The sequence below is a fragment of the Hydra vulgaris genome, chromosome 03 (genome assembly GCF_038396675.1).
Source record: "Hydra vulgaris chromosome 03, alternate assembly HydraT2T_AEP".
Lineage (NCBI taxonomy): Eukaryota > Metazoa > Cnidaria > Hydrozoa > Anthoathecata > Hydridae > Hydra > Hydra vulgaris.
The window spans coordinates 70130170-70158125 of record NC_088922.1 but is presented as its reverse complement, the minus strand read 5'-3'; the positions used below and the strand labels follow the sequence as shown (position 1 = coordinate 70158125).

The 27956-nt window shown below is 30.3% G+C and overlaps 1 protein-coding gene across 1 annotated transcript; it reads right to left on the bottom strand.

Moving 5' to 3' along the window:
- Positions 1-1571: 1571 nt before the first annotated feature.
- LOC101236985 (uncharacterized) lies at positions 1572-26289 on the bottom strand. Its single transcript, XM_065794142.1, has 9 exons — positions 26175-26289; positions 25713-25776; positions 25549-25577; positions 15503-15533; positions 15162-15384; positions 13025-13472; positions 12745-12873; positions 9445-9473; positions 1572-2403 (listed from the first exon to the last, which is right to left on the bottom strand). Exons 2-9 carry the CDS (start codon positions 25731-25733, stop codon positions 1919-1921), a joined length of 1395 nt encoding a protein of 464 aa, XP_065650214.1. The 5' UTR covers positions 25734-25776; positions 26175-26289; the 3' UTR covers positions 1572-1918.
- Between the last annotated feature and the right edge of the window lie 1667 nt (positions 26290-27956).

Below are 27956 nucleotides of genomic sequence, written 5' to 3'. Positions count from 1 at the left end.
TTTTCTTCAGAGAGCCCTACAAGAACAAACAACTGAAACAAACTTAAAAATGCACTATAAGCTACTGAATAATATTCAAACACAAAAAAAGGTAATTCAAGTGAAAAAAAATTCAATAAAAATGCTTGAATTAAGAACGGATTTTGTTTTAAAAAATAAAGGGAAACGAGGGGTGAGGTGGGGGAAACAAATATTTCTAGTTAGAAAAAACATAAAATATTAGCAGAGACACAAGAAATACCATTAATATGAGAATTTAAAAACGTAAATCAGGTAAACAACCATATGCATCGTATCTAGCAGAAGTCATGCAAAATGTCTTGTTGGATACCTTAACAAAAAGAATGTCAGTCTTTAAGGCATTAAAGTTATATGGTATATGGTTATATAAGTTGGCATGGTATATATTATTATAAGTTATATGTTACTTTGTGCAATAGTAGTAAACAGAGACATAAAAAAACCTGAAGGGCAGACCAGATGCAAGCATTCCAAAGGAGCTGTTAGTACTACGTACTGTGGGGGTGCAGCTGGTCAGTTTCTTTCCTCCATGGTTATTTATACAGTTGCAAACTTTTACATAGAGTGGATTTGTGGTGGCCCACCTGGAAGTATATTCGACAGTTCTGGTTGGTTCAACTCTAGAACATTTGAACTTTGGTTCACAGAAATTTTTATTCCTAAAACACCATCTCTAACAGGAACAAAGGTTGTTCTGTTAGAGATGGTGCAGCAGATAGGATTTTACAATATAGTGTTTCAAACATTGGTTTTTACATTATATAAATATATACTATAGTGCTATGTTAAGCATATTAACATTAACTTGTTGCTTTTTTTTTGTCCATTCTGTTATTTTCGATAACCAAACTTGTTTTCTAAATTTTACAGGTATGTTATAAGTTTGCTGGTATACTGTGTCCTAATTTAGTAAAACTTCAAAACAAAAAGTAGTAATGTCACTTGTAAAGAGTGTTAAATTAATAAGCCATAAGGAACTATTAGATTATCAGTCACCCCAACGAAGGGGTGAGACTGATAAAATTTTTACATTAAAAAAAAAAAAAAACTAGTATGATTACAAAAGAAAAAGAAATTTAATGAAATTCTATAAAGGAAAGGTGTTATACCGGCATAAAGAAAAAGAAAATCAGAAAAAAATGTTATAAACAAAGAGTTTTTGCAAATATGCTCGAAAAACTATCAGTCACCCCGTTTTACGGTATGCACACCAAAAGACGTGTGGAAAAGATAGAAAATTAGCTTTAAAGACCGTTATGAGTTTTTTTTAACTCATAACGTTGGTTTCTCTTTTAATTAAAATTTGATTGCTCTTAATGTAATAACAATGTTTAAATCGATTCAATGTTTGATGTGTTGAGTAATACATTTATTTATAAATTTTTTTCTTTCTAGTAACAAGTACACGAGTAACAACATTGAGAATATTTCCTGAAAATCTTATTAATTTGAATTAACATTAGTGCGCGGAATCCGCATTAGTACTAATGTCTGTGCGCACTTAGTTCGCGCTTTAGATGCGCGTAAAATTTATTTTTTAAAGAAAAGTATTCCATTATAGAGTTTTTTATTTAATAAAATCAAAACTTTCCATATAAATGATAATATAAGTGTGTCGCAACCACACATAAGTGTGTCGCAACCACGCAATCAAAAGAAATTTTGACGATAAGTCAAAATGACCTATCTGTTTTCAAATGTTGTAAACATGTTCAAAAAAGATTGAAAATTTTCAATCTTTTTCACTTTATATTGAGATTTAAAATAATTTTACTTTAAGAACAAGAATTAACATCAAAAAAACGACATTTTTACATTGCGTAGATTGCGTACGGCATTCAAAAATTCTTCTTCTGTGAGATGTTGAAACAGAACGATAATTATAAATATTTTTACATTATGTTGCATCAGAAAGACATATGTCTGTGTGACATTGAAGCAGAGCAACAGTTGTAAACATTTCTTGACATTTACAACATTTGAAGTCAGATAGGTCATTTTGACTATCGTCAAAATTTCTTTTAGACGCATTTTTATTTGTTTTTATTTTTAATGTATTTTCCGATGGAACGCAAAGTTTCTTCAAAAACAATCGTGCGTCCTTTCCTTTTGAAGAAAATAAGTTAGAATCTTTGCTTTGCTTATTACGAAAAACTTCTGGATTTTGTTTAGAACTTTCTTCTTCAACCGTTATCTCTTTTATAGGTAATCCAACATGTTGAATTTTTTTAATCTTTTTTTCTTTCTGTTTACTACTTTCTTTCCAAACATTATCAGAGACATATTTTTTTAATACCTCATCGGAAATCGCCTTCTCTTCTGGAGATTTAGGGTCTAAGTTTTCGCATGCTTTTATCCAATCATCCTGATTAAATAACATATCTGGAAAAAAAAAAAAAACCTTGCTTAAACAATCAAGACGTTGAACTATCATCATCATCATCATCATCATCATCATCATCATCATCATCATCATCATCATCATCATCATCATCATCATCATCATCATCATCATCATCATCATCATCATCATCATCATCATCATCATCATCATCATCATCATCATCATCATCATCATCATCATCATCATCATCATCATCATCATTATCATCATCATCATCATCATCATCATCATCATCATCATCATCATCATCATCATCATCATCATCATCATCAACTAACCACCTTCTGATACCCACTATAAAAACAACAATATTCCCACCCTCTTGTGGATTATTTACTATTATTTTTCCTCTGACTCGGATCTGATATTGTATATACTTTTATAAAATCCACTTTACAGCATATACTTTTATATAATCCACTTTATAGCATATACTTTTATATAATCCACTTTATTGCATATAATTTTACACAATCTACTTTATAGCTGATGTTTTATTATTAATTTTAGTGTTGTTATGACTATTAAATAATTCGACTGTTGACTAAATTGACTAATATATTTACTAAAGTCGACTAAAATGGACTTATACATTTTAAAGATCTACTAAAAGTCGATTTAGTCGAAATATGGTAATAATTTATTTTTTTGAAATAAATTTTCAAAGTAATTTATTTTCGTTTTTCTTATTTTTAACATCGTATCATTTAAATGTTAATGGAGCAAAACAATGAGAACCACCGCTCCACAACTGAACAAATTATTCCTAGACACCAATGATTTAGGGACTGCCTTAAATACTTGCCATATATCAAAGTCTTTACAATCGTATTTACAATGTGTATAGAAAACATTTTGATTTTGGAGCTTCACAACTTAATTTTGCCCCAGGACCCCATGCCAGCTTGGAGCAGCCATGTATGAAAGTATTAGGTCTACCAGAAAGTTCTGTCCGTTTTCGGAACAAATAAAGTACTTCTTTTTTGATATCACCTATAAACTTTATTGAATAATATAATTGCTATTATTTTCAATGACATCTCCCCATCAAGTTGGTAATTTGTATATATTATATTTTTAAAAAACGTTTTATTCTTTGATTCAAAAAATTTAACCAGTGCTTGTTTGATACCTTCTTCGTTTTCGAATTTCTTTCCAATCAAGAAATTCTGTAATGACAAAAACAAGCGATAGTCGGAGGGCGCTAAGTTCGGGGAATATGGTAGATGCAATATAATTTCCCAGCCTAGCTCTGCAATTTTTTAACAAGTTCCCAAAGAAGCATGCCACTTGGCATCATCATGATGCGATATGATGTCCTTCCTAATGAACATCGCCTGCCTTTTTTCTTGGATTTTTGTCTTTAAATTATCCAATTGCTGACAATACTTCTCCGAATAAAGCTTTTCCTTTGGTTTTAAAAGCTCATAATGTATTGGTTCTTGAATGTTCGACCATATACATAATATTCTCTTATTCAAAGTCAAATGTGGTTTAGATATGAAAAGGCTAGGTTTTCTGGGTTTACAATATGCCCTTTTTCTTACGATGTTTTTGTAAGTAATCCACTTCTAATCCCCAGTTATCATCCTGTTCAGGAATGGCTCGGTTCTGTTCCGAGCAAGTAGAGATAAGCATATGACCATTTAATCATCCAAATTCATGTGGCACCCATCTTGAATATTTCCATTCTAAATCTATCTTTCGAATATGTACCGAAACAGTTTGCTGAGATTTAATTGTTTCTGCAATCTTAAATGTTGTCAGAAAATCTTGTTCCAACATGTTCTTAATAATGTTGTTGGCAATCAAAGATGGACGTCTAGAGTGTGACCGATCGGAAAAGTTGAAATCATCGGTTTGATATGTTTGGAACCATCTTCTACATGTCCTATCAGAAACAGGAACTTCATCAAACAATTTCAATAAATTTCTTCATGCTTCTGTAACATTTCGTCCTTGTTGAAATTCATATAAAATACAGTGGCGTAAATGAACTTCATCAGTTATGTTTACACTTTATAAAAAAGATAAACGTAAAATGACATTGTTTGAGTTATTTTGCAACGTCGATGTGAATACTTTAAACTATAAAAAGAGCCGAACATGCGTTATATAAACATGTGTAAACGCATCGAAATTGTTTTTATAGAAATGGACAGAACTTTCCGGTAGACCTAATATTTGTGAAAATCAAAAGCATCGAGTAAAAAAAAAAAATTAATGAAATACATTACCGATTGTTTAATTAGATGAAATTATTTTCCTTTTTTTATGTAGTTATTAAAGTACTCCCAAAAGTCCATACGGTTTTATTACAGAGCATCGGAAATCGGAACGTTTTTTTTTTCAATATCTTCGTTTCCAACAAGGCTGCAAGCAACCATTAGAGTTGGAAGTTACTAAAGAGAAAAGATAAAGTTTATAGAGCAAGATAACGATTGACAGACGGCTTAAAAAATTGCAAATTATATGAACATATATCATCCAGGTCATATTTTAAAAATCCAGAATATATTTTCCTGTTATGTGAATTTGAAACAACTCAGCTTTTAGCTGAGTTGCTTCAAATTTTTTTTCCAAACTTTTTATAATTTTTGTATGAGTGATGAGTGAAAAAGCTTAAAAAACAAATTTATTACAAAAATATACCTAAACTGTATGGAATATGTTTTGAATATCCAGAAAAAGATAATCCCTGTATTAATCAGAAAAGCAAGATTAAGGAAGCGAATTCTAAAGAACTGATGTTTGAGGAAAAAAACTAGACAAATAATAGTTTTTAGAGCACTCAGAAATAGTCAAATAAAAAGGATGAGACTGAAATGAATGACGAGTAACACGAGAATGAATTTTAGTAGATGGCACAAGAGACGCTAGCTCTTTAGAGCAGTGCCCGTTATAGAACTTGTAGAAAAGAAAAAGAGAAGCAACATTACAACGATGTGATAATGGTTGGGTGTTGGCTGCAAAAGCAGGTTCAACTATGTTTACAATGCGTTTTTACACCTTGCCTAAAAGAGAAAGGGTATCATTGGAAGATATGGCAACAGTATTCCATAAAAGAATGGATTTGAGATTTATAGAGATAAAGAATAGAATCTGGAGTAAGAAAGTATCGAGCACACTAAAGAGATGCAACCTTAGCAGATGCTAATTTTGCAATGGATTTGATATATGGTTTCCAAGAAAGATTGAAAGTAAGTTTTAATCCTAGGAGATGGAGGGTAGATGACTCGTCAAGTACATCACCATTCATAAGTATAGGAAAATCTAAATTATTGCAGTAACGATTGGCTGAAAAAAATTAGGTTTTATCTGAATTACACTTCACCAGCCACTGAGAGCCCCTTGCTGTAGCAGAAGTGAGATCCATTTTAAGCTCAATTGCTCCCTCCAAGCGATCAAAGAGTGTTGGCTTCTTATTAGGACAAGAATAAATGGTAGTGTCATCGGTGAACAATGCCACCTTAGATGTGAGAATATCTGGAAGATCATTAATGTAAATTAAAGAGCATAGGGCCAAGGATTGAACCTTGAGGAACCCTCAAAGTTACAGGGTATGAAGAAAAGTGCTGTCCAACGAGGGCAACTTTTATACTACGATTGGAAATGAAAGGCTCAATAATCTTAAAGATGTTACCAGATATACTGTAAGAAGAAAGCTTATGGAGATGACCAGAATGCCAAACTTTATCAAAAGCTTTTGAAATGTCAAAAGCGATAGCCTTAACCTCTCCACCTTTATCTAATGCACGATAAAACCTATCAGTTATTAAGCTGTCCTTGATGGACAGCACTCTTATTCTTATTCTGTAACTTCAGGGGTTCCTCAAAGTTCTATCCTTGGCCCTATACTCTTTTTAATTATATTATTTATCTTCCAGATATTCTCACATCTAAGGTGGCATTGTTTGCTGATGACACTACCATTTATTCTTATCGTGATAAGAAACCAACACTCTCTGATTGCTTGGAGGGGGCATTTGAGCTTGAAATGGATCTTATTTCTGCTACAGCATGGGGCTCACAATGGCTGGTGAACTTCAATACAGATGAAACTCAACTTTTTTCAGCCAATTGTTATCGCAATAATTTAGATTTTCAAATATTTATGAACGGTGATGTACTCGATGAGTCATCAGTTGCAAAATTAGCATCTGCTAAGGTTGCATCACTTTATCGAGCTCAACACTTTCTTACTTCGGATTCTATTCTCTATCTGGGGTGGATCTTCAGATGATGCCCTCTCTCCTTTATCACATCGTCGTAATGTTGCTTCTCTTTCTCTTTTCTAAAAATGCTATAATGGGCACTGCTCTAAAGAGCTAGCGCCTCCTGTGCCATCTAATAAAATTCATTCTCGCGTTACTTATCATTCAATTAAGTCTCATCCTTTTTCTGCGACTGTTCCTAAGTGCCCCAAAAACTCTTATTCGTCTAGTTTTTTTCCTCGAACATCAGCTCTTTGGAATTCGCTTCCTTTATCTTGCTTTCCTGATTCATATAATTTGCAATCCTTTAAGTCGTCTGTCAATCGTTATCTTGCTCTACAATCTTCATCTTTTCTCTTCCAGTAACTTCCAACTTTAATTAGTTATTGCTTGCAGCCTTGTTGAAAGCGAAGATGTTTAAAAAAAAAAGTCAAAAAATAGCAGTTTTGAGTTAATGATGCAATATTGTAAAGTTTACAACACTCTCTACAAACTGGCAAAATACAAGTCGAATGAAACATCTTTAGAGATGTTTCATTCGAAACATCTCTAAAGATGTTTCGAATGTATTTTTATAACCAGAGAAAAGCTTTTCTCTGGTTATAATATTACATTTAATGTTAACTTTTAGCCCAAATAAAACGGGTGTTTTATTTGGGCTAAAAGCTTTTAAATTAAAAAAAATAAAAGCTAAAAATATTTTCTTAAAGAAACACTTAACATTATGGTGTATTTAAATGTCAACACCAAATGCAATTTAATAAGATTATAAAAGTTTCAAATTGGAAAAAAATTTAAATGATTGATTTCTTAAACAAGGATTTTTGAGTTGAAGTTTTTTGCAGAATAACCATGATATGTTGTGGGTATTCTAACAAAAAACTATATGCTGTGGGTGTTTTTGTTAATTTATGGCTAAACTGTGTAACAGCACATTTATTTATTTGCTGACTGTTACATCAATTTGATTTAACTGTAGCTATATATAAACGTATGATACTCTTCAAACCAGTCAAAAAGATTCAAAAATAACCAGCTCAGGTATTTGCATTTCAGAGATAATTTCAGAAGTTGATATAGATAGATCTTCACTGCAACCTGAAGTTAAAACATTTAACTTTAATGGGAATGACAACTACATAGTTGCGATAAAATGATGTGATAAATCCTTCTCTGCTTGACACCTATGAACCATCACAGGTGACTAGTAACACCGGCGATGATTCAGCTTAACTTTGTAAGAAAAAGAAATGTAAATGAAAATGTTAAAAGTAATCTCTACAAAATGCACACATGAATATGTGAGAAAGAATAATTCCAATGTATATGAGATTAGTTTTTACATGAAACCATTCACATAAATTGAACAGCAAACCCTTACAAGAGTTGGTCAGCAAATGGGAAATATTATCCTAACAGAACTTGCTAAAAAATTTTATCATTTGCCGGTGGCAGTGTACATAGTGAATGGCTATTTTAGGAAGTATGACATCTCCAATTATAACTATTACTCATTTAAAGTTTCATCTAATTCATAGTCTTTTTTTTCTTTTTTATGTTAATTTACCTCCCCAAGGCTGAGAAGGCCACTACAATTGAGGAAACTACTAATAGTGGTTATTAACCTCTCTCGACTCTATAATTCTAAAACACGAACCTTGAAGAACAAGGCTGTTGCGCAGAGAAACAAGTTAAGCACGATACTACCAGGGATGTGGTGGGGATTGAACTCAGAACCTCTTGCTTATGAAGCAAGTGCAAGTGCTCTAAGTCACTACACCACTACCACATTGGCATTATTTATACTATCATGCTGGAAAGCGGCATCTGTTATTCCTAATTTCAAAAATTCTGGAGAGCAATCTGACTTGTCTAACTACCGCCCCATTAGTCTTCTTCCTATCATAAGCAAGGTTTTTGAATCTTTAATTAGCAAACACTTAATTGAGAAGATCGAAATTCATATTGATGATCAGAAAGTAAGTTATTAGATTCGAGATGAGAAATTAATCAAGATGAGAAATTAATTGTTAATTAAAGATTTAAAAACCTTGCTTATGATAGGAAGAAGACTAATGGGACGGTAGTTAGATGAATTAGACTTAATGTCTTTTGCCAGTATACCCACGATGTAAACTTTAATGAACCAGGTCAGAACCCTCAAAATAGGAAAGTGCACAAAAGTTTGGTAGCCAAATTTTTGGAGCTTTGGCCAAGCGCCTAGATGAATATTTGGTATTCAGTAATAATAGTACATGTTTTTGTTTTTAAACGAACAAACAAAAACAAAATATTGGAAAGTTAAATCAAATGAAAAGATAAATAGATTATAAGATTTTCACTTGACTTAAATTGACTTTTAGTCGATTAGTAGAAAATCAATCAATTAAATGGACTACTCGTTTTTTCTCAGTCAACTATTTTTGACTTTCGACTAGTCGACTTTTAGTCGATTTAGTTAAAGTCAATAACAACACTATTAAAAAGTTGATAATAACACCATAACCTATTAGACACGCATGCTGTGCAGCTTTCTGTTTAAAGATGCTCATGATACAAGTCATTATTACTCAAGGGTATTTTACTCTACCTTTCAAATTTTCTTAATTTAACCATATCATCAGTTAAATATTTTTTCAAAGTCAAAAAACTTGCCTGATTTATGGAAGTGCAATGATACCTGCAGTTAAGTCGAATCTACTTAGCCTTAGTCAAAGTTTATATCGTAGACAAAATTTATATCGTAGACAAATTTTATGCACATAAATTAAAAATTTTAATGAAGTTTTAATAATCAACACTTACTTTGATTTGATACTTGTGAAGACCGAGAGCTATGAAAAAAAATAATCTATATATATAAAGGGCAATGTGTGTGTGTGTGTTTGTTCTCTATAGAAATCCAAACCGCCGGACCGATCTCGATGAAATTTGGCATGGGGGTAGTCCTCGAGGGGGAGAAGGTTCTTAGCTGGGTTTTGACCCTGTACCCCGACCCCCGGGGTCAAGGGGGCTAAAAATTGAGCCCCCCTGACCCCGGGATCAGGGGGGCCGATTTTTTGGGCCCATTTTTGGGCCCATTTTTGTGTACAGATATCAGGTAAGCCAGTTTAAATATTGGCCCGGGCAACGCCGGGTAACTCCAGCTATATATATAAAGGGCAATGTGTGTTTGTGTGTGTGTTTGTTTGTTCTCTATAGAAATCCTAACCGCCGGACCGAGGCGGTTAGGATTTCTATAGAGAACAATTATACAATTCAATATTATTCTATTGTAACACCAGAGATGTAATTAAAACATTATATATTGTTATTGTATTGCTGTGATGTAAAACGATTACAATAACTTTTGTATTGCATTGCTGTGATGTAAAACGATTACAATAACTTTTGTATTGTATTGCTGTGATGTAAAACGATTACAATAACTTTTGTATTGTATTGCTGTGATGTAAAACGATTGCAATAACTTTTGTATTGTATTGCTGTGATGAAAAACAATAACTATAGTGGTGTATTTCTATTTCAAAGTTTAATAGATATTGTATTTTAAAGTATTTAAATTCTTTTCCCATGCATTTGTTATAATTTACGCTCTCGCAAATTCAGAGGAGCCCGTGACGTTTGTTTTTAGCAGTCATTTTTAGGGGGTAATTTTTGAAAAATGAGGCAGTTTAGAATACCAAATAAATACTGTTCTTGATTTATGTAGCAAAATTCTTCTATAACATTGCAACTAGACCTATAAGTCCAGTTACTTTATGGAACACATACAGTTATAAAAGCCTAAGGAAAATAAAAGACAAAGTTATATTAGGGCTATATTTGAGTAATTATTGAAACAAATGGATAGGTGCCTAGTGTAAAAGCAAATAACTAAGTGGAAGAAATGGTAGTAATTGATCATGTATATATGTCTATCCCCAGCAGTAAATAAGGAACAGGTCAGGTCAAACTAACTTTTATAGAGCTATTTAAAGTTTGCAACTAGGAAAAGTGATATTCAGTAAATAAAATAGAAATAGAATCAATAATTATATATTATAGGTGTACCCTATTTCAAGGTCATATGACTCGGAGACTAGACTATTAGTAAAATTCATTTTATTTATTACAATAACAATATATTTTTTTATTACAATAACAATAAATTGTTATTGTATTATAAACTATAATATAATATTTATTGTTATTGTAATGAGTCATTACAATACCTTTTTTTCCCCAGATATTGTTAATGTATTATGAAGATGAGTCACAATACAATATTTATTGTTATTGTATTACAGCATTACAATACACAGGAATTGTTAATGTTTGTAAAAAAGTTAATACAATAACAATAGTTATTGTTTCTGTTATTGTTTTGATTAAAATTACAACAGTTCGAACTCTATCTCTAATTATTTCATATTGTTTTGAATATACTTTATTTCTTATCATTAGTTTCAAAATATAAAAATGTATATCTTTTATGACAACTGTTGAGTTAAAAATAGAGATGCCACGAATAGTGATTTTGGCAAATACAGAATATTGAATATTCTGAATGACTCTCGGCCGAATAGATAAATATTCAGCCACCGAATATTCGGTAACACTTATAAAGTTTCACGGTGATAGTTTCCAACCTCTATAAGTAAAGTGTATACTGTAATCACGCTACCGGTAATTATGCGTATTTGCTTTATTTGCGTGTTTGAGCATGTTATTTGTTGACTATTTGTTGCATCAAATTTTGTTCCTTATAGATCATATTTCAAACAAACCATTATGTAAGACATATACATAATAAGTTTAATTCTATAGTGAAAGCGTTAGAGCATTTATTAGCAATTGCATTAATATTAATGTTTGCAGTTAATATTAATTGTTTATGTATTTATAATATAAATTGTAACTAGAATTTGTAATTAAACAAATTAAATTTACTAAACTCAATTAATTTATTTACAAATTCGATAATTTACTTTAATTTACAAACCTAAAATATTGTTATCAAAACTCATATAAACACATTAACAATTAATTATCCTTTAAATACCATTTTAATTGAAAAGTCAATTTAGTGAACATAAGAGACTTTGTATTTGATTGTTGCTTTGCTTGTGAAAAATTACAATAAGTAACAAAAGTTATATTATTTAAAATTTTTGTTTGCAAAGTTTTAAAAATGGCATCTTTTAATAATAAAACATTTATTTGGAAATAATATGAAATTTGTAGGGAAGACAATAAACTGGCACTTTTTAGAAGCTCTAAAAAAAATGATAATGATTCATTTATCATCTCCAACTATTAGTGTTTATAGTGAGCGGCTATTTTCAGAAGCAGGAGGAATTTATGAGGAAAAGCGGAATTGTCTGCTATCAACAAATGCCGAGAAAATTATTTTTATTTATAATTTACCACTGATAGATTTTAAGTATTAAACTTGTTTTAAATAAAAAATTTTGGTGATTAATAGAATCTTATATATATAATATATTTATAATTTAATTATTCTTTTTAATGTATTATTTAGAGTAATATATAGTAATATAATCTATTTCTAATGTGATTTTTGTCATGTTTCAGTATTCGGTTTTCAGCCGAATAGTTTGCAATATTCAGTCAAATACCAAATGGCATAAAATGTTGCTAAATACACTGAATACCAAATAGTTGCCAAATAGTTGCCAAATATTCATGACATCTCTAGTTAAAAACACTTTAATTAACACTTTTAAAAACACTTTAATTAACGATTATAAATTTGCTTTAAAATGACTGTGAAACTAAGAATAAATATAGAACTTATAAAAGTGAAAAATTTAATAAGTAAAAAAAAAAATGAATTCAAAGAAAGATTTTTTTTAAAATAACTAAACTATATGAATTATCACGGAAAATAATATGTTTTTAATAACACAATTTTTTACAAAGTTTTTTAAAACAGCTTTACAACTAGCTAGAATAAGACGTATTTTCAAAAAAATAACAAAAAATGTAGTAATAACCTTTTTCTTGTAATAATAACTTTTTTATTGTAAGAATCGGACCTAGGCAGTTAAAATAATTACCTTTTCCATGTAAGAACTGGACCTAGGCAGTTAAAATAATTACCTTTTTCTTGTAAGAATTGGACCTTGGCAGTGAAAAGCATGTATATTAATGCTAACTTCATCAAACAACATATGACACATAGGGCATTCGACTTTAGATCCAACAGATTCTTCATCTTCAACTATTTCTCTAAAACAAATATTCTTCAAATAAATGACTAAAATATCTGCCTGTACTACAACATGTAAAACTAACTTACCAATCAAATCCATTAGATAGTGCATAACTACTAACACAACAATTAACATCAGTCAAATAAAATAGTATAATAAAAATTTACACATTGTTCTTTTTATGTCCACTCACAAAATTTGATATTGATTTTATAATCTTTTTCCCTGATACAACCAAGCCATTTTGATTTGAGGTCAACATTGTTTCATTTTTACTAGATGCCATAGATGTCACATTTTTAGTTGACCTTTTGGATGTCATATTGTTATTACTAGATGATAAAACAGTGTCAACTTTTATCTTTTTTTCTAAGAAAGATGTTTCGTCATCATCATAATTATCTAACATTCTTTTACTTGCTTTGCTATCATTTAATATTTTGCTTGATGTTAAAATGAAAGGTTGTATATCAATTTTGTTTTTATTTAAGTTAGATTCAACATTTGTTTGAATTTCTTTAGAGGATTTCTTAACTAATTGTGAATCCTTTAATTTTTGTTGAAATCTGGTATTTGCTCCAGTTGTTTTTAAAGTCCTGATACAATTCCAATTTCCTAAACAAAATATTTTTTTATAAATTGATTGAAAAGTATATTTTAGTTAAGTAGTTATAGGCCACCATCAAATAACTCCATCACACTATCAAATGAAACCTGCTTCTGCGTAGACAATGATAACCAATAAAATTTTCACCTCACCAAGTATTAAAACATGTTTGAAAAAATGGTCTTTTTATATACAAAAGCATAATGAATTTTAAAAATTTCGAAACTTTTTGCTTTTTTTGGAAAGCAAAATAAAGTATATTTTATGCGTCCACATAAATATTGCAATATAGTCCAGAACAACACTTCATTTTTTAATGATTTTTTTTGAAAAAGAGTTTTGCAATTTCTTAAGATATTGCATTATATATTACAATTTTATACAACTTTGCATAAATTTAACATAAATTAACTTTTAAAATAAAGAGATAAAAATGTATTTTCACATGATACTTATTAAATATCTATTTTCAAACTTATTTTAAATGTCAAAAATGAATGCAAAATTTGGACCTGGGCTATCACCAAAAAAAAAGTACACATAATACTAGACATTTATGTCTAATTATAACTAGACATCAAAGTGGAAGATATGCTGGACAACCAAGTGAATTACCGCTTAGTGACCTTCTGACATTTAAACAGATAATTCAATGTAAGATCGAGAAAAGAATATAAGATCAAGAAACAATATACGATCAAGAAAAGAAGTATTAATTACTGAGAAAATTGACTCTCCTGTCATCATTTTAAAAGTTAGTGAAGAAATTTCAAAACTTTTAAAAAATGTTAACTTAAATCTTCAATTTATAACTAGAGAAACTAACAAGAACTAAAACTATTACTGAAAAAAATATTTGATACAAAATACATTAGTGCATATATTAAAATAATTTTGCTGAACCTGTCATTAATAGTAAAGGATGAACATCATCTAACTTTTACTGCAAAAAGTGAACTATTTTCTAAAAAATATTTGACACATATAGAATTAAAAAATGGAACAGAAATTACAATGGGAGCCGAGGCAATAAAAATACTTGTAAAATACAACAGCACCATAAGTTGGGAAGCCATTGTTATTGATAACACTTCTGCTACTACCAGTGTGGGTAATGGATTTCTTTAGAAAGGAAAATCGAGGAACTTGTTTAATAGGATGTGTTCTTATTTATTAAAGTACTTTCTTATATTAATATCTTTATTTTGTTATCCAGTTATACTAAATTATTAAGATATATTGAAATAATTTGAATTTTTCAGGATAATGTTAGGTTTGTATGTACAACAAGTCTCAAAGTCCAATAATATTATCTAAGAAAAAAAGTATGTTCTTCTTAAAGTGAAAAAAAAGTGGCTTCTTGATTACATGATTTTTGTCAGAAAACAGATTGAAAGAGCATGAAAATGCAATAATACAAATTTGTGCAAGTAAGAAAACCCTAGATATTCATTTTTGTAATCTGAATACCATTTTTATCATACCTTAATGTGGAAGTTAAAAATAAAAAACCCCTACTGATCCAAGAATTCTCATGTTATGTCTTATCTATACTAAATTGCATAGACAAGGTTCCAAGTTGAAAAATAATCTTTGAAAGAGTTAATATACAAAATTAAATTAAACAAAAAATATTCAACATATATTTTCTAAATCACATGCTTGTGATATTTATTATATAAATTAAAGAGACAAACCATTATTGACAAAATTTTTCTTCAGGTTGCTTTTAAAAGTATCATTTTTAAATAAGTATTTTACGTCATCAAATATTGTTACATTAGGATCTTCTGAAATTGATTTTCCCCACAATGAAAATACAGAAAAGTCTTTCTGAGATCGTACAACTTGTTTTTCAGTTATTTGATCAGGTGACTTTTGGGGGAAAATATCAAGTGAATGTTTCACACTAAACTTCTCCTATAATGAAAAATAATAAGAAAAAATAAAAAAGAATAACAAGGTTATTAACAATGATTAACTTACATTTCATTACTTCAAGTTTTAAAACTTGTGTCTTACACTACTTGCAACTTACCTTACAACAAAATAACCAGTCTATTAATTCTCTAAAAATAAATAATCAAAAAATATATAATCAAAATAACCAGTCTATTAATTCTCTAAAAATAAATAATCAAAAAATGTATAATCAAAATAACCAGTCTATTATTTCTCTAAAAATAAATAATCAAAAAATATATAATCAAAATAACCAGTCTATTAATTCTCTAAAGATAAATAATCAAAAAATATATAATCAAAATAACCAGTCTATTAATTCTCTAAAAATAAATAATCAAAAAATATATAATCAAAATAACCAGTCTATTAATTCTCTAAAATAAATAATCAAAAAATATATAATCAAAATAACCAGTCTATTAATTCTCTAAAAATAAATAATCAAAAAATGTATAATCAAAATAACCAGTCTATTAATTCTCTAAAAATAAATAATCAAAAAATATATAATCAAAATAACCAGTCTATTAATTCTCTAAAGATAAATAATCAAAAAATATATAATCAAAATAACCAGTCTATTAATTCTCTAAAAATAAATAATCAAAAAATATATAATCAAAATAACCAGTCTATTAATTCTCTAAAAATAAATAATCAAAAAATATATATTCAAAATAACCAGTCTATTAATTCTCTAAAGAAGTTAAAAAAAAACTGATCAAAAATAAATTAAGTATGTTTTGATCAAAATCATAATAATTATTAAAATTCATTAAACATATTCAAAATAAAATAAAAAAGATAATGAAGTAAATGATTGCAAATATTGTAGAGGTTTTTGGTGATATAATAATATAAAATATAAAATTTTATTAAAGAAAAAACTTTTTTCATTCACCAGTGAAGCAATAAATTTAGTTAGTCAGCAAGAGCTTTCTTATATATTTAATATTTAATATATATACTTAATATTTAATACTTAATATATATATATATATATATATATATATATATATATATATATATATATATATATATATATATATATATATATATATATATATATATATATATATATATATATATATATATATATATATATATATATATATATACAGTGGTGTGAAAAATATTAAGACCACCAAGAAAAAAAGCTTTTTTTTTAGTTTATACCACTTTTTAGATTCTAAAAAAGTTGCAGCACTACTTTATTTTATTATAAACGTGCTGTGGGTGTGGCTGAGTATTGAAATTATTAATTTTAATTTTAATTTATTAACTTTTATTGTAGAGTTATGTGTTTTAGTAAACATTTGGTATATTTTGCCTTGTGAAATGTAAGTTGCAGACAAGTGAATATGTATGGTTCAAACGAACTATAAGTGATTTTTGTTAGATTATTGCTGTTGTTAGTGATACAGTTTAATATTTTTCTGATTTTAAATATGTGATTTTGATTATTTAAATATGTGATTTGATTATTTTTTTTTGTCAGATTATATTATATTTTCAAAATATGGGTAAAGTTGCTGACCCTAGTCCCAGAAAGCGAGGCAAAGTTGAAGCATTATTAAAGTTGGAAACATTTTCACAACGGGAAATTGCCAAGAGATGTGGACTAAGTAAAACAGCAGTTTTTACCATCAAGAAACGATTGGACTTTGGTTTTACATCCTCTCCAAGACGTTCCACTTCAGGACGAAAACCAGTCATGACGCCACGTGCAAGAAGGGTTCTGCTTGCAAACGTTCGAAAAAACAGAAGAATGACCAGCAAGCAGCTCCAGGGTGTGCTGCAGGAGCACCAGATCAATGTCTCAACAAGTTGTGTTCGGAGATGGCTGATACAAGATGGATTTGTAGCACGTCGACCGCGCAAAAAACCGCTCTTGACCAATGCTCAACAAATGCGACGGCTGCAATGGGCCATGGATCACAAAGATTGGACCACAGAACAATGGAGAAAGGTATTTTACCCTTTACCATTTTTTATATAAGAGCTTACAATCATGTACTTTAAGTTGAAGCAAAATGTAACATATTTTTTCATATAATAATGATGTTTAATATCATTACCCACTAGTGCAATTGTTTTATGTATCGAACATTGTAGCAATGGCTATGTTTATTGCATGAATTCAAAATGAATTGAACATGTAACCAGTGATTACAGGATGTTAATCTAATGTAAGCTCAAGGCTTTTACAGTGTGTTTGTATTTTTAGGTTTGCTTTAGTGACGAGTCTATGTTCGAGATACTCGATGATAAATGTCAGTACGTGCGCCGTCGTTCTGGGGAAGAATTTCATCCGCAATGTCTGGTAAAGACCGTCAAGCATCCTACCTCAGTAATGATATGGTCAATGATAAGTTCCCATGGTGTAGGAGCCCTTAGAATTGTTGAAGGCAGAATGAATCAACATCAATACATCAACATATTAGAGAAAAGCCTTCTACCTCAACTTCCAATTCATTTTCCTGATGGTGATTTCATCTTCCAACAAGACGGTGTACCGTGTCATCGGGCACTCTCTGTTACAAACTTTTTGAATCGTAATAATGTTCCTATCCTACCATGGACTGGTAATTCACCTGATATGAACCCGATAGAAAACTTGTGGATGATAGTCAAAAAGAGAATTGCCGACAGAAAACCAACAACAAAAGTCGCATTGATTGAGGCGCTCATAGAGGTTTGGACACATGATCCAGAAATACAAGACATGTGTCCAAGACTGATTGATGGAATGCCTAAGAGGGTTGAAAAACTTATTGCAGCTAGAGGAGCATCCACAAAATACTGAACTATGCCCATTTTATGACATTGTGTGCGTGTCTTTAAAGGAAATATTCAAAAAATTTACTTTTTCAACAATGGTCTTAATAATTTTCACACCACTGTTATATATATATATATATATATATATATATATATATATATATATATATATATATATATATATATATATACTTTAAAAACAAGACAAACTTTTAATTAATAAAACCATTTTATTAATTCTAAACAAAACAATACATGTTTCGACTATCAATAGTCATCTTCAGTTGAAGTTTAATTTTTAAATTTGTTTAAATACCTATGTAGGTGATTTTTTCAATAATACAAAATGTAATTATCTGTGTACAAACTATTAATTTAATTACAAAAATACAACAAAACTATTATAAGAATAACAAGTCATACTAAAAAACAAATAGGAAGTGACGAAAGACTAGGTTAATAAAAAAATACATAGAAAGTAATAACTAAACAGAAAGTGTCGATTGGACATGATTGACATGTTTGTTCATACCAAATGGTTTTAACCATTCTATAAACATGCTTTCTTTAAGTTTTAATTCGAACTTATTAGATGCTGAATCTAAAACGGAAAAACACTTTTCATTTAATTGCATAAAACAATTTTCATTACCATGATTCTTATTGAGGAGAAAAATTTTGAAACTTTTAGTGAGACAAAAACTAGTTTAAAATTTACAGAACAGCAATATCTTTTAACAATTGAATTCTATCTTTTTTTAGTTAAATCAGATATTTTTCCTAAAAACGGTAGTTTAAAGTAAGACAAAGGTTCTTTGATTTTTGGTTGTGATGGATTGTTTGTGTTAATTTTGTTTAAATAAGATTTATATATTTTCCATATTAGCCAAGATGGATACATGTTTCTTTGAAATACTTTAAAAAGGTTGTTTATGTCGGAGTTAAACCCTAGATTAGTACTATTGATTTTAAATGTTCTATCGATTAGGCATTTGATAAGACTAACTCTGTACGAAAGCGGAGTGAAACTATAAAAATTGGTGTGTAGACCAGAGTAGGTTTTTTTATGAAAAACTGTAGTAGTTACTGTAGAATTTATTTTGTGTAAATTTACGTCCAAAAAGGATATTTTTAAATTCACTTCCTGTTCCATGGTGAAAGAAATAGAACTGTGCCTACCATTAATATAATCAAGGAAAATACGTGCTTCATTTTCTGACTGAAAAGCAGCAAAAATGTCATCAACATATCGTTTATAGAAAACTGGCTTGACTCCATTGCAATTTTTAATCCAGTCATTTTCAAAATGACCCATAAGCAAATTGGCAAGAACAGGTGCTAGTGGAGAGCCCATGGCTACACCATCTATTTGATCATAAGTATGTCCTTTAAAAAGAAAATGTGTTTGCGAGGTAGCGAAATTAAATAGTTTTTTTAAATCGTTTTTAGTAATTTTAAAATTTTTATTATTAAGCATAATCGAATTAACTGCGATATCAATGGTTTCTTGAAGCGGAACATGAGCATATAAGCTGGTTACATCATACGATACTAAAAATTGTTTATGTAGATTAACCTAACTTATTTCTTTAACGAAGGAAAATGAATCTTTAGTGCAAAACTCTGTGTTTACTAATGGAGATAACAAATCTTTAAGAAATTTGGCTAGTTGATAATTGTAGGTACCAATAGATGATACAATAGGTCTGAAGTTTATGGTAGTCTCGGAGGAAGTTAACTAGTGCATCTTTGGAAGCCCATAGATACAAGCAGGATGAGATCCGGAAGGATAAATTCTGTTGTATGTGGAATCATCGAAAAACCTTTTGCTTTTAGTTTCCTTAGAAAATTTTGGAGTTGAATTTCTCTATTTAAGGTTACATCTTTCTTAAGTTGCTTAAATTTTGTTTTGTCATTAATAATTTTATAAATACCATTTACGTAAATTTCTTTATCTAATATTACTACTCCATTACCTTTATCAGGTTTTAGAATAATGATATTCGGATTATTTGAAAGTTTTTTTAATATTCCATGTTTTTTGACACTTAATTGAATGACGAGTAACACGAGAATGAATTTTAGTAGATGGCACAAGAGACGCTAGCTCTTTAGAGCAGTGCCCATTATAGTATTTGTAGAAAAGAGAAAGAGAAGCAACATTACGACGATGTGATAATGGTTAAAGGTTGGCTGCAAGAGCAGGTCCAACTATGTTTACAATGCGTTTTTGCACCTTGTCTAAAAGAGAAAGGGCATCATTAGAAGATCCGCCCCAGATATGGCAACAGTATTTCATACAAGGTCGGATTTGAGATTTATAGAGATAGAGAATAGAATCCAGAGTAAGAAAGTGGCGAGCTCGATAAAGAGATGCAACCTTAGCAGATGCTAATTTTGCAACTGATTTGATATATGGTTTCCAAGAAAGATTGGAAGTAAGAGTTAATCCTAGAAGATGAAGAGTAGGTGACTCATCGAGTACATCACCGTTCATAAATATAGGAAGATCTAAATTATTGCGATAACGATTGGCAGAAAAAAATTGAGTTTTATCTGAATTAAAGTTATATATATATATATATATATATGTATATATATATATATATATATATATATATATATATATAAATATATATATATATATATATATATTTATATTTATATTAGGGTGGTCCTTTAAAATGAAAAGTTGAAATGTTGTGCTCCCACCCCCTAGAAGTGTTCGTTTATATGATAAGATGTTTGTGTAAAAATATTTATACATTTGGTTGATGTTTAGAGGTCGCCCAAGCATGTTCTATAAATGTTATTTTGGCTTATTTAAAAAAAAAATTAGTTTATGAAACTTGTTCATGAAACATTGAAACTAATCAACACTTTCACCTTGTGGTCGATTCAGGTGTTTAGTAATATCAACCATCAACTAATTAAGTAATAAGTATTCTTTGATGCATGTTGGTTGACGTCATTTAGCATAAACGTCATTTTTCAAAATATTAATGCGTGTTTTGTGAGATAATTACCAGTTAATGCAATAGAAACGTCTCACTATCTGCAATTCAACTCAGTAAATACAATACAAGGAGTCAAAGGAATCTTCAAACCAGGAATAGTGAGTATAAATTTATCGTTTCATTTTGTTTTTTGCTCCTTGACCAGTTGAAATTGTATTGCGTCATTTGTTGTATTTGTAGGCAGCCCAAAAAATCAATTGCTGTAATTTTTTTTATGCATTGAAAGCAATTTACTACTATTAATTTTGCATCACTCAACACTTTCTACAATTAATATGAATTTCATGAGCGATTGACCATTTTATCATTTTAAGAAATAGCCTATGGGCCTAACGCATGTCCCATCGCACTGTGTGAACTTTATTTGTTCTTTATTTCACTTTGTAGCCGAAACATGACAACACGTAGTAAGTCGGCACTATATCTCCTGGGTGAACCAACTACTGCAGTTTCCAGCATCCGCCTTGCATCAAATGGTGAAGCACTAGGGCTTTTCTGTCATCATCATCTCAATCTTGGACTCACAACACGCCAAGCATCATCGTATGTGATTGAAGAGGTGACAAAAGTCTGGAACATTGCTCGTATTCCAACTTGCCGGAAGGATCATGCCATTGCCAAGTTGGAGCTACTGTATAAGGAATGGTCAACTCTGAAAAAGCACAAAACACGCCAGTCGGAGTCGCATACATCAAATGAAACCCAATTTTGTGGCAAAATGAACGATCTCCTTGATATCGCTCACGCTAACGCTGTCACGATGATAAAAATCCAGGAAGATCTCGAGTTTCTTGCCGCACAGTGGGAACCTGGTCGACGAGGTTATATGGGCTCAATCGACACAGCACTGGTAGCCAAGGAAGAACGGAAGGCAAAGTGTACTGAGCTGGAAAATGCTAGAAGAAAACGAGCGAAGGACCAATGGGCTCAGGCTTCAGCCAGTGCAGTGTTGGATGAAAAAGACTACATCAGTGAAGAAGAGCGCATCGATGATGATGGTGAATTCAGTGCGCATAAGTTCTGTACTCCACCAAAAAAAAAATAAGAGCAACGAAAAAAGTAATAACACCTCAGTTAGCTGCTGCATTAGATCACACCAAAATGAGCGACAGGAAAGCCACTTTCGTCATTGCTAAAACTGCTCAAAGTTTGGGATATGACATCAGCGACCTCAGTATAAACCGTAGCACTATAAAGCGTGGACGTGAGAGATATCGGTCGGAAATTGCAGCAGCTTTGAAGAACAATTTGTCAAGTGATGTACAGTTGACAGTACATTGGGATGGCAAGTTAATGCAGGATCTTTGTGGCAAAGATCATGTTGACCGCCTTCCAATAATAGTTACAGGTTTTGGTGTCTGTCAGTTGTTGAAGGTAAGCAAGATGGTTGGTGGAACAGGAAAAAATCAGGCGTCAGCGGTAGTCCAAGCACTTCAAGAGTGGAGAGTCCAAGATCGTGTTATTGGAATGTGTTTCGACACAACCAGCTCAAATACTGGAATTCACATTGGGGCCTGTGTTGAAATTGAGCGAGCACTTGGCAAGGATTTGCTGTACTTGGCATGTCGCCATCATATAATGGAGCTGTTGGCCGGAGCTGCATTTACAGCAAGCCTTACCCCCTCGTCTGCCCCAGAGGTTCTGCTTTTTAAAAGATTTCAGCAGAAATGGTCCGTTTTGGATCAGACAAAGTATGAGACAGGCTCAGAGTTGGGTGAAATTCCGTACGCAGTGAAGCAAGAAACACTGGAATTTGCTCATAGCCAGTTGCTCCGTGAGTCAGTGCGAGACGACTATCGTGAACTCCTCCAGCTGTCCATCATCTTCCTCGGAGGTTCACCCGATCCTGCACGTGGAATCAACTTCATGGCACCAGGTGCCATGCATCACGCTAGATGGATGTCGAAAGTTATATACTCACTCAAAGTCTGGATGTTCCGGTCACAATTTAAGCTCACAGCATTTGAAGAGAAAGGCCTCCGTAAGATGTGCGTCTTCACAGTCATCATATATCTGAAAGCCTGGTTCACTGCACCACTGGCTGCCAGCGCTCCTCGTAATGACCTTCAACTGCTTCAGAATCTCTACAGCTACAGGCAGTTTGACGAAAAAATTGCCATAGCTACTTGCAAGAAGCTTGAACATCACTTGTGGTATCTGTCGGAATATTTAGTGGGCCTTGCCTTTTTCGATCCAAACGTTTCATCCGAGACAAAACGAAACATGGTGGATGCACTACAGTCCAAACAATCTGTTCAACCTAGTCCAAAACGAATCATTCTAAAAGCCAGCGAGTCATCGCAACACAACTTAGAGGACTTCGTAACTTCAAACACTCGTGATCTTCTCAGCAGTCTCCACATTGGTTCTGATTTCTTGTGCGCGGACCCCGAAACATGGGAAGCCAGAGATGATTACAAGCAAAGCACAACAATTGTGAACAAACTTCTGGTCACAAATGACAATGCTGAACGGGGTGTAGCCCTTGTGCAGGAGTTAAATAAACTCATAACCCATGATGAGGACCAGTTCCAATTCCTTCTGCAAGTTGTGGCCAATCACCGACGTCGCTACCCGGATTGCCTCAAGTCAACACTGCAGGCACAGACTGTCTTATAGGCCTGCTAATTTAGTCATTACTGTGGTGATTTTGAACATTGAACAATTACAACACACTACACTAGTAATACTATATCTCTACACTGCCATTACATTAACTATGAGTTACAAACACTAATAAGAATACTGTTGAACTGTCACTTCAGTCAATTACTCTTTTCGAAATAATCGTAATCGGTGTTCATGTTTGCTATACCCTATAAAAAGACAAGCTGGGCGACCTCACAACACTGTCTGATTGCATAAATATTTTTTGCAGGCTCTCTTGTTACCCAAAGGAACATTTTAAAAGGGTGGAAGCTTAACATTTCAAAAAAAAAAATTTTTTATTGCTTTAAGGACCACCCTAATTTATATATATATATATATACATATATATATATATATATATATATATATACATATATATATATATATATATATATATATATATGTATATATATGTATATATATGTATATATATGTATATATATATATATATATATATATATATATATATATATATATATATATATATATATATATATATATATATATATATATATATATATATATCATCATCATCATCATCATCATCATCATCATCACTAAGTTCTCTAAATCTATCATTCACTAATATTCATGGACTTTGAAGTAACTTTTCTTTTGTTGAATCTTATCTCTGGCAAAGTTCACTAGACCTACTTGCTCTTTGTGAGACTTATTTGAGTTAATCTGTCTTATACTGTGATCTTTTTGTCAATGGTGGTCTTCATTTAATTTATAAAGACTCTGCATTTAATTCGTGCAGATCACCTTTCTCTTTGTTCTATATCACTCTCCTTCATCTCAAGATTGCACTCTACTCCATATTATTTCTGATTAAATTGACTAAGCCCTTTCTCTTTATCCTTTAGACAATATTGTTGTTGTTTGGTGACTTTAATGCTCATAACACTGAATAGCTTGTTTCTAGTGTCAGTGACTCTGCAAGCGCTAATGTAATGTAAAAACGCAAATAGTCAATTTTACAACACACTGTCCAGACAATCTAAATCATTTACCTTTTCTACTTGACTACTCGTCTAATTTCTGATCCTATTCAGTGCTCAGTTTCTCCACATTCACCCATAGGTGCTGTTGATCACAGTTTGACCCCTCTAAAATCTCATTCTTTTTCATCATCAGAATTAGGACTCTTTTCGTAATTTTCTTTGTAATGGCCCTTGTGTAGAAATCTTTCAATTCCTGCTGACCAATCTGCTTCTTATGTAACTTCTTGGATTAAGGCTGGCATTGAAACTTTTATTCCCTTTTGACAATTCCAAGTCAAACCTTGCTCTTCTCAAAGGTTTTCCTCTCATTGTATTGCTGCAATTTCTTATCGTAACCACTTCTTCAACATCTATCGCTAAAACAATTCTCCAGAAAACAGACATCTGTTTATTATTGCTAGAAACCGTTGTAAAAAGGTTTTTTGTAATGTTAAAGCACACTATTCTCAGGTCACAAAATCTTGTATTTCATCTCAAAAACTAGGCTCCAGAGACTTCTGGAGAATCTTTAACAGTGTCTATAATAAAGGCAATACCGTTGTATTCCGATACTTATAAAGATTATTTAGCCTTAATGTTAAAACAAAGGACATGAATAACAATGAATAAAAAAGTATAAGAATTTCATAAATTTCATGAAAAAAAACTAAAATTATTAATATACATACTGTTCTGGAGCTGTCTTCTTATTTTCATTCTAGTTTAAATAAAATTTGTTTCACTTGTTATGACAATTTTGAAACTTTGAAAAATATACAACTTCTAAAAAACATTTTATTGTAAGACAATTTTTCACAACTTATTTACAATAATTTATTTATAAAACAAGTACCTTTAAATCGCAGCTCTCCATGATACTAATTTGTTTTTTGATTTTCTTAAGAAATATTAAAATCCTAAATTTTTAAAAATCATCAATAATTTTATAAATTAAACTTTTTCATTTGTTTAGCCTTTACAGATTTATAGATTTTAAAATCAGTAAAATTTAAACAACCTGTAAAATATTTAGTAAAATATTACTTAAACTTAGCTTCAATAATTATTACAAAAGTTGCATTTTATAAAAAACATAGTATTTCTTATACGTTCTTTTTACTTATTAATTCATCTATAACTTTATTAGTATTTATTAAATAATGAATTTATATAATTTTATTATTTATATAATTTCTTATATATTTTATTATTTATATAATTTAAAAACTGAATACTAAAATATTAAATATTTATAAAAAAAAAACTAATAATCTTGTTGATGAAGTTTAATTTTTGACTTGATATTATAACTTGCCTTTTGTTTTATGTACAGGTGTTTACTTCATGTTGGCATTTATTACTATTTGTAAATATCTTTGATGAACTTTATTTAGAATACATATATATATATATATATATATATATATATATATATATATATATATATATATATATATATATATATATATGCGGTAGTGGTGTAGTGGTTAGAGCGCTCGCTCTGTAAGCGAGAGGTTCGGAGTTCGACTCCCACCACGTCCCTGGAAGTACCGCGCTCAACTTAGTTTCTCCGCGCAGCGGCCTTGCTCGGCAAGGTTTGTGTTTCGGAGTTAAAGAGTTGAGAGAGGGTTGCACCACGAGTAATATCAAAAAAATAAAAAACACAAAAAAAATGAGTAGCCTCCTCGACTGTAGTGGCCCCCTCGGGCCTTGGGGAGGCGAATAATCTAAAAAAAAAAAAAAAAAAAAAAAAAAAAAAAAAATATATATATATATATATATATATATATATATATATATATATATATATATACAAACATACAACAATAATTAAACATATATATACATACAAACATACAACAATAATTAAAAAAAAAAAAAATAAGACATGTGTATATATATATATATATATATATTTATATATATATATATATATATATATATACACATGTCTTTTTTTTTTTTTTTTTAATTATTGTTGTATGTTTGTATGTTTACACTTATGACAAGAACACCCCTAATATTATTATGGGTGTTGAAAAAAAAAAAAATTCAAACCACAAATACACAAAAGAAGTTAAATTTGGGGCAAATATTAAAAAAACGATTTCAAAAAATACTCCAAAAATATTGACATTTACCTCGTGATCAAGCGGCAAAATAACCATCCTAGTCAATTCCAACTGGATCCCAGCTGGAATTTACTGGGATTGAGATGGGAATAAATTCAGGCTGGGAATTGATCTGGGTTCCAGATGGGTCCCATTTGGTTATTGATATTTAGATATTGCCGCTGATTCAATCAGGGTTTCTACTAGGATTGGCATGGCACATTTGACTTCCGTGAATGGTTTACGGCTGATTCGAAGATAGGACGCGAGTGGTTGCGTGTATATTGCGATCAATAGCAGTTGGTATCATTTTTATTAAATTTTTTTAAATAAGGCAAAAAAAAAAAATTTTTAAAGATACTATAAGCACCACGTTTTTTTAAATATTAATTTGTTTTAAAATATCTATAATAAAAGTGTGTGAAAATTTTATTTGAAATATTTAGATATTGGTTTAATTCACTATTTTGCTAGTATAACAGAGGTTGACAAATGGGTAAAGCTACAGTTAAGGGGTCTAAAATAATCTTATTGTTTTGCTTGTTGCGCTCTCGTCAGTGGAAGCTTTTATAGCAACATGATGTTGCTATAAAATATATTATATAGCAACATGATGTTGCTATATATATATATATATATATATATATATATATATATATATATATATATATATATATATATATATATATATATATATATATATATATATATATATATATATATATATATATATATATATATATATATATACAGTGGTGGCCAAAAGTATGGAAACTTTTTTTAAATTACATTTTTTTTTATTTGTATTAAATAAAACCAAAATTATTTAACCCGAGTGTACTTGCAATAGTCTACTTTATATATACTACAAGTTTGAACTTGTCTTTTCTAAGACATTTTATTACATACTAATATTTCTTAATTTCGATTGGACAAAAGTATGGAAACTTGTTCAAACTTGTCACTAAACATAAACAAATCTTATC